Source organism: Mixophyes fleayi, chromosome 4, assembly GCF_038048845.1.
Source record: "Mixophyes fleayi isolate aMixFle1 chromosome 4, aMixFle1.hap1, whole genome shotgun sequence".
In the NCBI taxonomy this organism is placed as follows: domain Eukaryota; kingdom Metazoa; phylum Chordata; class Amphibia; order Anura; family Limnodynastidae; genus Mixophyes; species Mixophyes fleayi.
Window position 1 is genome coordinate 263,076,677 of NC_134405.1, and position 15,167 is coordinate 263,091,843.

Consider the following 15,167-nt stretch of genomic DNA (forward strand, 5'->3'; position numbering starts at 1 on the left):
TTTGGGAGGGGAAATAACTGAATAGATGCTTTTAAAAAAAACAAAAAACCTTTACATTTATTGAAAAGCAGTCCACTCACGTGACTGAGAATTGTGCTGCACACATAACCCATAGGAGGGCTCATTGGTTGGCAAAAGAGCTTAATGTGGCTGCTAGGAGGTATAATTTGTAGTCATTAGCCACTTTGTGCGGATTGTATCTAAAGAAAAGTGAAGGCAAACAAAAGCATAATTCTGCAGAGAAAAATTTGATGGTCTTATTAGCTTAGTTTTGCAGTTATAAATATATACATCAGTGCTTGGTAGCTGCAGAAAAAGGGCTTCTGCCTTCTAGTTTGATTTTAATGTCAAGTTTTTGTGTTAAATGAAGAACTTTTTCATCGTTGACCAACTTATTGTGCCTCGCTGTTGGATGAGGAGATGCCACTATTCTCTTGGCTAAGCCAATCTGTAGGAGATTGTGAGCATTCTGAGACGGACATGACTGAATTCACTGCTAAAACGCTCTCATATCTAGCACATCTGAGGGGAGATTCATCCGCACCGCACCTTTGGTTACAAGCTATGGCCAGTCTAACTTTAAGGTAATCAGGGTGTTGTCGCACATAATGCTGCAGTGTTATAATGTAATGGTGGTGCCTCACGAACATTTTTGTTTTCTACTGTCAAAACACCAACCTCTCCCATGATCATTGTTTTACTTTTCTTCTTGTGCTAACTTTTTAGACCCTGCCATGATCACTCCTGCTCTGGAGCCTTACAGACTTGCCTACATGTAGGTACTAGGAAACTGCTGAATAGCACAAATGTGAAGATCCTAAGAGAGACAGAGCAACACCAGAATAATTAATGAGAAGTTATGACAAAAAAAAAAAAAAAGTGCAGAACTCAAGTGGATCAAAAGGGTAACAATCAAGAGAGTTGAGTTGGGAATTGGTCGAGTGGAACAGTGCCTCTATTAGGATGTTAGGAGCCCCAGGCAAAAGACTCGCCTCAATATACTGTAGGATGGCTTATATTGTGTGAATTTTAGTTTGCTACCAGCTATAATTCTGTAGCACTATTGTGTATGGAGTCACATTACCAAAGCATGTAGAATATTTAAGTCCATTTTGTTCCCTAAAGGCCCAGGGTCAATGTAAGAGAACATCAAGCAGTCTTAATTTATGTTAAAACACATTTAGATAAAAATATAAAGAAACCAACACAGGTTGCAACCCAGCAAGTTTATTTTCAGACAGGATCTGCTGTAGGTGTTAAGAGTTCCGGTTATATCAATTAAAAAAAAAAAAAATATGACAAAGATGACTTTTCAATGGGATATCCACTTTTATCCAACATAAACATTATGCTTAACAATGCACACAAGTAATCCGGGTGGACCAAAATACCCATGTACAACATCATTACACAATGTCCATGTGATTAGAAGAATCCAGTTTTCCTCTGGGACCAATATGGTTACTTGAAATGTATACCACAAAACAAATACTATATACTTTTCCCATGTTTAAAATAACATGAAGGATGATTGACAAACAAGCTGCATTGCATGGGTGCAAGTGAATCCACCTGTACCCTTCAAGCGATTATCTTTATGAATATTAACCACCAGCTCCTCAGCAGTATATTTTCTTGGAGAGATGGGGGCAATAATGCACATGGTTCTTAGAAATCCAACAGTACTACAAAGGATGGTTCTTGGCTTTGTGTGGGATTCAGACACTATACCACATATTAACTACCTTCTGCAAAGCTCACTTTTCTGTTATGGTTTAAAACAAATTGTTACCACACTGGATTCATCAGAGCTGCATTGTGGACAGAATAGCACATTGTTTGTATAACATAACTAGGCTATAGCTTTACATAGATCTATGAAAAATATAATACTCAATGGAATAAGCCAATTCCAGCTCTTAGCGGCTAGTGCTGGGTTTTAATACTCCTATTTCTTGCTAGCCCCATCAAGCAACCAGGCTTCCATGCAAGAGGCTAAGATTACTGCCATTAACCAGCTGTCAATGGGGAGGAAATGCGGCATACAGAAATAGATGCAAACCAAGACAACAGCACCTGTTGAGGAACTTAAAAGCAGATGATAGAGCTTTTATGAGAAATTCAGCTATTCGTAAACCTTGAATACTACTAAAAAGAAAGATATAGACCTGGTGTAACTCCAAACATAAGCCTATTGGATAATGTGCAAGTTACAGCCATTGCTAAAACTGTAGCAACAAGGACTTACTCTAAAGCAACATACAATAGAAAAAACCCAAAACAGAACATTGTCAAAACACGAATGTCAAAGGTTGTAGAAAAACAAATGCAATAAAATATAGGATTGACTAAGTAACAACAAGAAATTTGCAGTCATCACTTTTCTCTGATCGGTATTTCTGAGCCATATGTAGGTAACAACTTAAAGCTTTGTTATACAGTTTGATAATAGAAATCGATTATGGAATTTATTCAATGTCCATTTCTGGAAGTTTCTTTTCTGCTTCAGAAGTGCCTGTATTTGGATTTTGTTCTGCAGCTTGCGGCCCCTGACTATTTGTGTTATTTTCTACTGGTCCATTCTGCTCGCCCGCTGCCTGCTCCTCTTTTGGAGGTTCCACCTTGGGCTTCGGCTTGGAGACTATGGGGTTGCACGTGCTCGTCAATTCCTTGAAAAAAAATAACCGTTAAAGAAATTAGAACACACCAAAGTTTCTTGTTGTTAGTGGATCTCAAAGTTCTCTCTATGAGTAACACACAACTAAATACCCCAAAGTTCAGACAGCAAAAAGCATAATGAACAAGTCCAGTAATAAACATTATACACTGGCTTAACCTTTTACTGGATAATTTGTACAAAATACAAACATCCTACTTAAAATAACAGTCAACAGAAAGCCACCAATATGAATGAGCAGGTCCAGAATTCTTAAAAATACAAGTCTTCCGGTCAACCTAAACTTGCATCAGTGTAAAAGAAGTGCACAGAGCGAATGTACATGCACAGTTAACTTGCCCATCAATGGATGATGCCTGCAGACTTAATACAGCCTGCAGCGCGCGCACACACAAACTTGATTCCACAATAGAGAGCGCACACAAAAGAAAACAAAACCCCAAGCCGTCATGCATGTCAGCGTCAGTCTGCGCTTCCCCTCATATACCTGTATTTGGAGTGTAAAGGGTTATGCGATAAAGTTTTCCAAAACGAAATCCTTCAAATTTTGCATTTCATAGCTTAGATCTTATAAGGTATATGTTTTGATGGGATTCTTGAATAAGCAGGAACTTTAAGAAAGGAAGTGACAGGGGCCTGGACATCCTTTACTTGACCAATGTCAGAATTTATAGTTCTATTAAAATCTGGCAATTATACAGCAAAACATGTTACAAGGCCCAATGCATTGTTCAATCTGACTACATTTTATATCTATAAGAACAAGCACCACAACAACTCACTTTTGTTTTAGTTTGAATATCCTTTGTTTTCACCACAGGATCCACAGTTAGATTTTGCTTTAGTTGAAGATTCATTTTGTTATTCATCCATTCCATAGCTTCATTTATGCTTTTTTCAACTTTCTCCATGTCAGCAGCATCCAAGTGGTCATAAGCTTCTTCCTGTATAGAGAAAGGTGTCATTACAATGGAAAAGGTCTTCTAGTTAGTTACTCAACCACCACTAACAGTTTACAGAGTAACAGCAGACCATTTATCAGAAGGACACTAACCAAACATTGGTTTCATTGCTCCTAAAAACTGTCAGATCATGGCAAAAATGATGAGCAAGCAGACATATCAGCCAACAAGAAGCATGAGTGTAATCTTATATAGGTACATTTTCAAGCCATTGAAAGGTTTTTTACATTTCATTTGATGTATTCTTAAAACCTGTTTTAATGACTGGACCCATGGGACTATAACCATGGAACTTCAATCAATTAAATTATGATATACTTAGAAATGTGTTCATGGATTACTTTCCTGGTGCTACAGGTTCAACTATTATAAGTTGCCACAGGTTTCCTCACGTTGCCTTGATGGCTCCTTACCACAAGCCCAGATGACAGACTATTTATTGGCTTAAGTTCAATATAGTGCATGGGTTGTAATATCTCTATTATCTTGACGCACTATGGCCCCTTCTGACAAAGTAAAAACAATACTTTCTTTATAGCGTATCATGTTTCAGTGGATAAATAACATATGGCATATTATTCAAAAATTTCCACAAAGTCTATTGTACAGCATGATTTTTATAGCTCTAAAATACCTGACTCCACTAAATTCATATCAAGACATGTTTGTGAGGGTGTGTATCTCCCAAGAGCAAAATCCTATAGCTGAACACTCCCAGCTGCCCCAAATGAACATCTATATCGTTACAGTAAATTAGACTAAAATTACAGATGTACTTTTTAATATAGGTTGGGGAGGAGATTAAAAAAAAAAAAAAAAAAAAAAAAAAGAGACATACTTTATTTTTGAAGGCATGAATAACTTTCATGTACAGTTGAATTTGTTTTCCAAGCTCTTCAAAGGCCTTTGGTCTCTCCTCAAATTCTTGGTAACGCATTTGTATAGGATGGCCCAGGTTCTGGAAGAGACAATGGAAGTCATGCAATGTTTCAAATCATACATAAGGCCAGCATGCACATCCATACAGAACAGGGGAATGGTTCATTCAGGTCACAGCATTCAGAAAGTCAAAGAGGTTAAAGCAGCACCAGCTATTGTGACTTTTTTTTTGGGAGGGGGGGGGGGCTAGAGAACATAAAACGTTTATTTTTGCTTAGGTATGTGTGAATATAGACAGCAGCTACTATGAACTTCTTTATACAATTGTAAGTAATTGGTCTCAGTTAACCTACTTTTAGGTCCGTAATTTTGTCTATATAAACTTGTTTGGGCTGATCCTCTCCATCTTCATACAACCAGTTCTCAGTGTCTTCAAGTTTTAGAATAAAGCTGTTCCGGTCCTTTAAAGAAAGAAAATAAAAAAATGATAACACAACAGGTCATGTACAAGAGTGAGCTTTATGTGAAAATGTGAGACCTGGCATATCTGAACTAAAAAATATTTTTATATTACATAAGTCAGTTTTAATATTGACTTGATAGGAGCTTGAGATTACTCCTTTGTACCTTCCATCATATGTTGCCCTAAAAAAAAATCTAGGAGATGTATTACTAACATTTCTGTTGCCTGCAGCAGCTACAAAAAGCACCCAAAGTGATTATCTTCCAATAAAATAATTCCCAGATATAACCTTTATTAAGCAAGGCCGCACCAGTCGGTGCTTACTTCAGCTATGCCCGTTCTAGCCAAAAACAGCATTAAAGTATTCCACTAACTTATCAGTGAGAGCTGTCACATCTATACCATCTGCATCACATAAGTGTCAAATCCATCAGGCTAGCCAATACCCTATATGACCAAAATACTTTCTACTCTGACAGTTTATTCCATCCAGTCTGGTCCTGCATATATCTAAATCATCATATCAAAACTTTTCACATGAAACTCCAAAATCTGTCTATTCGGATATCATGGGTGTGATGAGTAAATTTAGAGACCTACTATTGAAGCTAATTGTTATGCATGAAAAGCAATTGCCCCAAGACTGCATTGACCCCGACTGAACATACTAAAACTAGTAAACTGCACTCTACAACTAAAAGTTGAGTTTTGGACAGGGGTTAAAAAGTTTGATAAAATTTGACGGACTTTGCTATGCTGCCAACGTCATGAGACTATTCATGCTACATTTAGAAGGACAACTTCACCTGCAAATCATTTCTGCTAAGAAGAAATGCAATGAGAGCCGCCTCAACTCTTAAGAGATTTATGGTGAGGTCACTCCAAGAACCCTACTATTACTCCTGAGGACTAAAGTCTGTTCTTAGCTGTTCCATATATCTCTATTGAGAGCCAAATACAGCTGGAGGAACGTGATTTTAAGACAGTTGTCTGCTTCTGGCAAAGAATGTATGGTGTAAGGCACGTCTCTAAACCCCAACACAATCCCATAGCACTTCTGAGTTAAATTAGGGAACTAAAACTTTTCAGCTAATGTTTAGGGGTTTTTTTTTTTGTTTTTTTTTGCAAAAGAAAATCATCACAACCTGCTCAAAAGACAAAAAGAAGAAGAGTTGTTAATATAGCATTTCAACACCAGTAAGAACGTGAAACATAACAGACCACTTACATCTTCATTGACAAACTTTTCATAAGTGCCGCTTAGTTTGTCCCGCATCTCGTACACATATTCTTCAACAGCATTCTTGGCATCGTTCCGCTCCTTCTCAAGTTTATCCTGCATGATCATCTTTCCCTGGAGGGGGGAGAGGAAAGAAGCCATTAGTGCTTTCTAGTTTTGTCTTGGAATAGTCCATCCAGGTGCAGATTCGTCTGGCCAATGATTTTTGACATGTTCCACAAAATAGTTTTAGATAATAAAAAAAATCCAAATGTATTTGACCATATAGAATGAGAAGGTATGTTCAACCAACATTCTGCACCAAGTGTAAGATCAGCGGCCAGCCTGGTAATGGCCAATGCACAAACGCTGACCATATACATAATAAACCATTACACAAGGACAAAGTGAGGAGTAACGAGGGAAACTTGGAAAATGGATGACAGAGCGGATATCAAGTGGTTAGAGCCACTGCTTTTCAGATGGATCATAGATGGCAGCACCGCTAGAAGTAAGCTTTTTGTCCGGGCAGTAGAGACAAAAACAAAGCATCCATTAACGAATATGTACAGCTGTGGGACCTTTCATCCACAAGTTTGATGCACCATACCTATATAACCTATCTTTCCCCATATTATATAGTTTAATCTGAGTAGGACAAAATAATTTAATGTAACTGTTCTTTCCCATTCCACAGTTGGGAAATTTTTGGATAACTGGTTTAAAGAGAAGAGATCCCATCCCATACCTGTACATTGCAAGAAGTATTATATCCCATACAGGAGTACAAACCTCATTCTCAACAAATAAGTTCAGCATATCCCGTCCGATCTGCCAAGGAGGATAGTGCTCAATGGGAAGGTCAATTGTGCTGGTCTTTACTTTGGCCTTTTTGGCTTGAGGGGGCTGATCAGTTTTCTTTTCTTTTGGTGCTGTCTGTGAGGTCTAAGAGAAAACAAATAGCAGCAGTTATATCTGTACATAAGGTAACCTTTTCTGTGACATTCTCTGAAAGTGCCCAAGCACTTGTCTGCAACCCTATTCCCCATGGCTCCAGTATGCCCCTGTGGATGTATCAGAAAATAGTCATCACTGATTAGTTAAAGGCTGTTGAAATGAGTTTCTAACACAAGTGCAAATACTGCCTTGTGTGAAGCTTACTCTAGAACTGCATTTCTAAATGTCAGACTGAAAGTACACTGTGGATAAGAAAAACGTTTTGATCTAGTGCCCTATATAAAACAAAAAATGCAGAATGTAATCGTACAGAAAAAGACAGTACCTCCATTTCATCAGGATTAGGCTTGTTTTCTGTTTGTGTTGGCGGGTTTTCTTCCTGTTTAGGCTCCTCTTGGTCAACTTGCATTTTCTGATAATACACAAGCAAATGACATGTTATAAACATGCATGACTGCTACGAACATTGGCATAGACTTGTAAAGATTTTGTAGAGCCACAGTGAAATGTGGCGATTGCAGCAATACCTCTTCATCTTTTACAGCCTGATCAGTTTCCATGGGTTCTTCACCTTCTTCTGTTTTGTGGATCTCGACAAGTGATGCACTAGAAACGCTAAATATACCATGGACATTTACACGTACTTTCACCTTCACCTTAGAGCTAGAGCCATCAGCCTGAGGGACTACCTTCTGCACGTGGAACTGACCTGGTAAAAATCAAAGAATGGATGAACAAAATAGAGCACAAGACTACTTATCTTATTACCTATATACATATACACTGCAAATTATATTGAATATATTAGTTAATAGGAAAACGAAGCACAGCTAGTTGATGGCCAATAGGTGTACAGACTGTTTTGGTAGCAGTAACTACACATTTGTTCCTACCATGTGTTAAGTGCATTACAGGGAAGGATGCAAATATGCACAAGTTCACAAAAGATGCTTTACCCCTTAATGACCAGATTTCTTTGTAGCATTATGACACTACACATTTTTTTGCCATGTGCCTTTTAAACAATAACTTTTAGTCTTTCGGGTATCCAAGTAAATTTTTTTGTGCAAATATGTTTTTTAGCCAGTATTTATAAATAGTCTTGTTTTATTTTAGTGTCTGAAGTTAAAACAAAAATAGAAACAGGAAAAAAAAGCAAGATACGATCATGATTATGTACATGACTTATTTTCAGGCAGCTAGGGTGCCCCAAGAAATAAGTCCTTAAACCTGCTTCCTCTCCCAATTCTACAATTTATTTGGATACCAATGTGTACATTTTCTCTACAAGAACAAAACTGACTCTTCTAGGACCCAGTAATTATACAATCAGTACCACATCCTGTCAGGCCTTTAACTGGATATTTAAATACCCATTATATTTAATAGCCCATAGAATACAAATATTTATTCCAATATACTACAAAAGTAATTAACATACTGAAGTTTTAGAATGGTTTAATCAACATAGTAAAAAAGTTAAAATGTGCAATCATGTAAGGGGCAAATAAATCATTGGTATTTAAACGGTTAAAACGGTTCTGTCACATTAGAGCTATACATAAACTATGCTTTAACAAGGTGGGCATAACTAATAAACAAGCAAAAAACCTCACAATCGATCAAGTAAACTCTCATGCCCCACAAGCCATCTCACCTCAGCCTCTGTTATGCATAGCAAGGCACTGCTCTTAAAATCAGCAGTGTCATAATGACAATGGACAGTGTGGCTAAAAGCAGAGTCTTCTGTACACACAAGGGGTGTACAGCAGCTCATCTAATTACAAAAGCCTTTTAGATTATGGAGTTTATCCTTTTAATTTTACCAATGCACTCTGCGTCTGTATGATGGAAGATGAGAACTGAGAATGAGAAACCTCAGCCACCAAGAATGGAGAAAATAAAACTAAAGTGGCACCATCACTATATAGGAAGACACATGGGTCTTGTTTGTCTGATTTAGAAGAACCAACAATTTTTTAAAAAGTGAGTTTAACTCCCCATAGTGGGCAAAGATTAAGAGCTTTCATTGCCATTACCAGCCTGATTATGTATTCAAAATAGTGATGCCCATAGGCATTTCAGTGAAATGCTGCATTTTCAGTTTCATAGAAAGATGGCTACAAACGCACACAAACCAGTGTGAATGGAGCCTTAAAGAGCTTGGTCTACAAAAGAGATATTATACACAATATTGTCGCATTTACCCAAGGAGGGATCTGGGTAGGGCAGTTCTTTGGGTGCGCTGTAATAAGCATCCAAGGTGAAAGGCTCCTTTCTGTAGAATGTAAGCACTTTGGAGAAGGGAGCTGCATGGTTCTTGGGAAACACCTCACAATCACTGAAATCAAACAAGAGCATGTTAAGAGACTTTAAATACAATACAGAATAGCAGTGGCAGCTCATAGAACTGCATAACCAGTCAAAATGCAATGTTTAATTTCCTCCATATTTCCAAGCAAGACAAAAAAACTCAAATATATCACTATTTACTGTACTCTGCTGATCATAAAAGACAAGTGGAGAGAGACAGCAATCCCTGTCAAAATTCATATGGGCCGGTCGTAAACCAAGAATCCGACTTCGGCTTTCATTCAAACACCAAAGTATAGGTGGCCTGGGTGTACCGAATTTAATAAAATACTATCAAGCCACTCATTTAGTGCAATGCGTCCTTTGGCACTCTCCCCCAGGTCGGCGTGTCTGGACACATGTAGAAGCTGATTTACTTAACCTATACTCGCCCTCCTCGTTGCTTTGGACCAAGCCTCAGCACAGAACCAAACTCTTAAACCATACCCCCACAGCTAAATTCTCATTAGCTATCTGGGACCGAGTGACACGTATATATGAACTTCGTTCCCAACATCTGCTGCTTGTCCCATTATGGAACTCTCCTGATTTCCCCCCAGGGATAAATCATAAAGCCTTCCATTACTGGACTCGCCACCATCTTCTATTTCCATGGGACATTGCTCGCATGAATATCTTCCCTACATTTGCGGAGCTAAAAAAAAAAGATACAATTTTCCCAATTCAATTTTTTATCAGTACCTACAAATTAGACACTTCTACAACTCCCTACCTAAACCAGCCCTCACAGATCAGTGCTCTTCCCTAGAATCATTCTGCAAGCACCCAAACTCCACGAGAGGCCTCATATCCTCATTATACCAACTATTAAACAATTATGGCCTTCCATCTAAAGAACCACATGAACTCGCGTGGGAAAAAGACACAGGAGAGATTATAGATCCTAAAGAGTGGACAAAGATTAGAACTAATCTGGCTAAAACCTCTCTCTCTGTTCGAATCAAAGAAAATTCATTCAAAATATATAGTAGATGGTACTTGGTCCCATCGCGTCTTCATTCTATATTCCCAGCCTCTTCGGACAGATGTTGGAGGGAGTGTGGTTGTAGAGGCTCCCTGCTGCACGTTTGGTGGTCATGCCCCAAGAAAGTCTCATACTAACAACAAGTCCATAAGTTGATATCCTCCATTACTCACATTCAAATTCCTGACACACCACTCTTTTCATTACTCCCTAGACCTCTCCCTAATATATCCCGCCCAACTCAAAAACTAATTAGACATATTCTTAATGCAGCTAACTGCCCGATTGCCTCGCACTGGAAGAGCTCGATCCCACCCTCACTTACTGCGACCATAAATTTTATATGGTCAACATATTGATTGGAAAGTATAACCGCCACCCTCAACGATACTCCAATTCAATTCAAAGCTGTGTGGAACCCCTGGACATCCTTTTATGAAGCAGAACCGCCCCTTTCTACCGTTTGACATTCTCATAGTTTAACTTACTATCTAATTACTTCTTCCTGATTGGAGATGACTGACTAAATATACCAATCTCTTGCTCTAGTCAAACTCACTCATCTTTATTTTTCTCTCTCCCTCATCAGATACCTTCCTTCTCTTTCCCCTTAACCCCCTGTATGTCTCCCCTCACCTACAAACTTTCTCTTTAAATTATATACACCAAATCTACATTTGGATTTTACATCACTTTATTTATCGTACGCCTACAAATGTTTTCATTTTATCCACATGTATTTATGTTCTTCTCCATTTATACAACTCATTGCTGATGTTTTATACGTGTAAACCTGTTTAAATAAACAATAAAAAATTTTGTTTAAAAAAAAACAAAAAAAAAAAAACGACAAGTGGAGAGAGATGTGATGTAGGATATTGTATGTTTAAAGTCTTGTAAACGTCGATCTAAAGTTCAAACAAATTAATCCACTCACCTTAACCCTTCCTCGGCTGGAGAATTCCACTTCAAGGATATTGGGTATGGTACCAGATCAGTGATGGAAAACTCTCGTACTTTAAAAGCTGGAGACAGAATGGCACACTACAACCAAACACATAAGAACACGTCTAAGCTTTTTGACAAAACAGAACAAGCAGCAAGATCAACCAAGCTTTCACAACAGTGGTGACTGTCAGCCATTACCAACTTAAAGGAAAAGCAAATCTGTTGCAAAACTGCAAAAATAAGTTATGGTCATACTATGGAAAAATCAAGTTACTATGTTTAGGCGTTTAAGGTATTACAGTATGCATGATGAGAGGTTACAACAAGTTTAAATATTCTAATGACAAATGAATAAAGAACAGAACTTTTCCCCAGGCTATATGTACAAAGGCTACTTGCTCACCTGTAATGCACAGCCTCTGGCTACTGCTTCATCAGCATTCAACGTTGTGCTGACTTCTTTACCAAAGTAACGCATTATTCGCTCTTTAACAGCTGGGATTCGCGTGGCACCACCAACTATTTCAACTGCATAAATATCTTCTTTCTTGAGCTCTACAGAATTATAACAAGAGGGGTCTGAGAACTGGACTATATTTGACAAGTCCACAACTCATTAGTTTAAAATGTCCATCATACTTAAAAACACTAACAGAACAGGTGACTGAAACACAACCTCATGATTCCTTGTTGCCGAGGCAACATTTATAAAAGAAAAAGAATAAACCATAGTTTACACCTCTTAATACCTTACATTAGGTAGTAAGAAGTTTAAACATCCTCAGCTATAGAACAGAAAAAAGTACAAGACATGCAATTAGAGGTAGAGAAAGTCTGCACATATCTGCCACATTGTTTAACAAACACACCTACTCCCTTAACATTTACAATATATTTTATTAAACCCATTACCAGCGAAGGTATTTACAATACCTGATTAAACCCAAACTACATATTTTAGTTTTGGATGGAGTTCTCCATTAAGAATATGGTCCACACAGGCAGCTTATCCAAATACCATGTCAGTGTGAAGAAGTGCAGAATAATGGCACAAACATGCTCCAATTACCTCAACTAAATGCAAGAGCTGTGGCCTTCCTATAGATTATCTACAAATCATCATTTGAGGTAATCTTTAAAGAATTACAATATGGAAGTCGTGTGGAGTCTTCATTAAAGTAACCATTTGTGTGCGTAACAGTATAGAAGTAATTGAGAATTACCAGATCTATAATTTTGTTGCAAGACGCACAGTGGAGTATGAGTTAGACATCAATGCTCCACATTAAAAATTCAAAACATTAGGAAACAATTTTTCCACCACTAGTGACAGAAGCAGTTGCTAATGCAAGGTTGATTTTGGTAGATTCTTGACAACTTTTTTATTTCTCAAATGATATTTCTAATATTGTCAATAGACTTAACTAACCTTGGTTATTTTCTTTATGAGGCTCTTAACATCTAACGTCCAGGATCCAAATAGGGCATTGAAACCGGTTTCCCCAACATATGCCTCAGGGAGCATACTGCTTAACTATTAAGGCAACCTACCCAAATAACAATGGCATCAAGTTTTTGGGATGCAACTCACTGGCCAAGAACCTATATTCTAGGGACACACACACACACACACACACACACACACACTTTAGAATAGACCTAGGGCAGTGGATCCCAAACTTTCTCAGTTCGAGGAACCATTAGTGTATCTATAATTTTTTTCAAGGCACCCTTAAGCCAAATAATTACCAAGTAGTCCCCACTTTGCTTACCACTGGCCCTGGCACCCCTGCGAGATCACCCCAGGGAGCCTAAGCGCACAGCTTGGGAACCACTGACCTAGGGGGATAAGCCTCTTCATTTAACCTTCATAGTTTAAACAAAACCGCTATAAACATTTATGCTCTTAAAACGATTGTTTTATTTCGGGCAACACCTTTCGTCGTAGTTACTTACTAGCTTGTTCTAAGATACTGCGAAGTGGAGCATCAACTCGAGATAACAGACTATCACACATTTCTTCAAAGTGACCCCTTTATGTTAAAGAAAAAAAAACAAAAAACAAACAGCTTTCAGTAAGTTAATCACAATGATCAAAGAATAGGAATAGCTGTATCTCTCAATAAGGTTATTTACCCAACTGCGGTTGTACGGTACAAATAGTCCAAGCTATTATTTAAAGACTAAAATCGGACAACACATGTGGTGCCAACAGCCACTGTATACTAGACCTTGGCCCCTAAACAATACCTGATAATCAAATCTTTATTTTGATTATCTTAAGGTGGACATCATCAAGTTTGTTCTTAAGAACACTGAATAACCATATACGTCACTGTATTTTGCACAAATAATTAATGCTCTATGTGTTAAGATTACACATATGATTATATAAAATATGGTCATCTCCAGCCAAAAAGAGTGATCTTAATACTCTACACCAAGCAGCTGTATTGTCCAATATACACCCAGTATATAAATTACTAAATTAATTTGTTTATAAGATGTAGAGCAATGGATATGAATGACACAAAACAACAATACCTTTGCACACTCCCCCCTCCTTATTAGACTGTTTAAATGGAATGAGTGATGAAAAGATGTGAATAGCCCTCATCTCATTTCACAGACATGAAATCTAGCCCTACTGAGCAGACTCACTGCAGATGCAACGGTATTTACAGACCAATATATAGTTTTGGATTGTTTTATCACTTGCGGGGGAACCAATTATTTAGTCTCATAAGGAAGACTTCCTTTAAGAGTAGACAGCTGAAGCAATATTGTAAGTAAATTATGCTGAATTCATACCTGTTCATGGATCCAGATACATCAATATCATTCATAAAACATTCAATATTTAGTGGTAGCTCTGAAGCATTTGCACTCATCAACTTCTTGAGTTTCTCACACTCCTGAGCAAGTCGCAGCAATGGCCTAATCTTAGACTTTATATCCAGCTTGTACTTCTTGCCAAACTCTTCACAGAAATAGCCAACCAGGACATCATCAAACTTCCTTCCACCCACAAAAGGATCAAAGGCAGTAGCTAGAACCTGACAAATATAAGAACAGAATTATTGTAGATACCCGACATTCTTGAACAAAACATCACAAGACCCTGAAAATGTAGCAGCAGTTTGAGAAAAGCCTGTCTGTACTGCCCTGCGCATTTCTCGTATATACTATTTCTATCCTACCAGAATCTTGCAAAGCCAAAAGCTTGCACCTTAATACGTTGTTAAATTAATAAAATTACTTTGTTTAGCAAACCTTATTGAAGCAAAATTACATCATGGGTAATGCACGGATTTTAAGAGAAATATAAAACTGCAGCTTACTTTGAGTTTCCCTTTGTTAAAAGCACACACAGATACTTGATATGCAGAATGGCCCATGTCTACAAACACAACGATCCTTGGTTTCTCCTCTGGGGCAGGCAGATCTTGTTTATAAATTCCATAAGCAAGAGCAACTGTATGTCAAGACAAATACAAAATCAAAATTAAATAAAAAAAGAAAGAATTTAAAGTGTTTGGTGCTACAAGTCAACAATTGTTATATGCATTATAACAAATTAGCAAACAAGCAATTTTCTTAAATTTATACCTTCAATAGGACAGCAGAAAGATATAAGCAAGACACAGATCAAAAGATCACATAGGCTGTATCTACAATGTACGCGTTGAGCCATGTGTTGGAGGTGGGCTTCAATGGGAAGGATT

The 15,167-nt window shown here is 37.7% G+C and overlaps 1 protein-coding gene across 1 annotated transcript in view; it reads right to left on the reverse strand.

The window, feature by feature from the left end:
• Positions 1-1,211: 1,211 nt before the first annotated feature.
• The window catches only part of HSPA4 (heat shock protein family A (Hsp70) member 4), a 41,438-nt gene continuing 27,482 nt past the window's right edge, over positions 1,212-15,167 (reverse strand). The window contains exons 6-19 of the mRNA XM_075209705.1: positions 14,784-14,917; positions 14,254-14,498; positions 13,399-13,475; positions 11,846-11,997; positions 11,432-11,538; positions 9,365-9,498; positions 7,685-7,866; positions 7,483-7,569; positions 6,993-7,145; positions 6,210-6,335; positions 4,872-4,979; positions 4,478-4,597; positions 3,460-3,621; positions 1,212-2,669 (exon numbers count right to left, since the gene is read on the reverse strand). Of these exons, the coding sequence (XP_075065806.1) occupies positions 2,469-2,669; positions 3,460-3,621; positions 4,478-4,597; positions 4,872-4,979; positions 6,210-6,335; positions 6,993-7,145; positions 7,483-7,569; positions 7,685-7,866; positions 9,365-9,498; positions 11,432-11,538; positions 11,846-11,997; positions 13,399-13,475; positions 14,254-14,498; positions 14,784-14,917 (1,988 nt within the window). The 3' untranslated portion in view covers positions 1,212-2,468. The remainder of the gene's footprint in view (positions 2,670-3,459; positions 3,622-4,477; positions 4,598-4,871; positions 4,980-6,209; positions 6,336-6,992; positions 7,146-7,482; positions 7,570-7,684; positions 7,867-9,364; positions 9,499-11,431; positions 11,539-11,845; positions 11,998-13,398; positions 13,476-14,253; positions 14,499-14,783; positions 14,918-15,167) is intronic.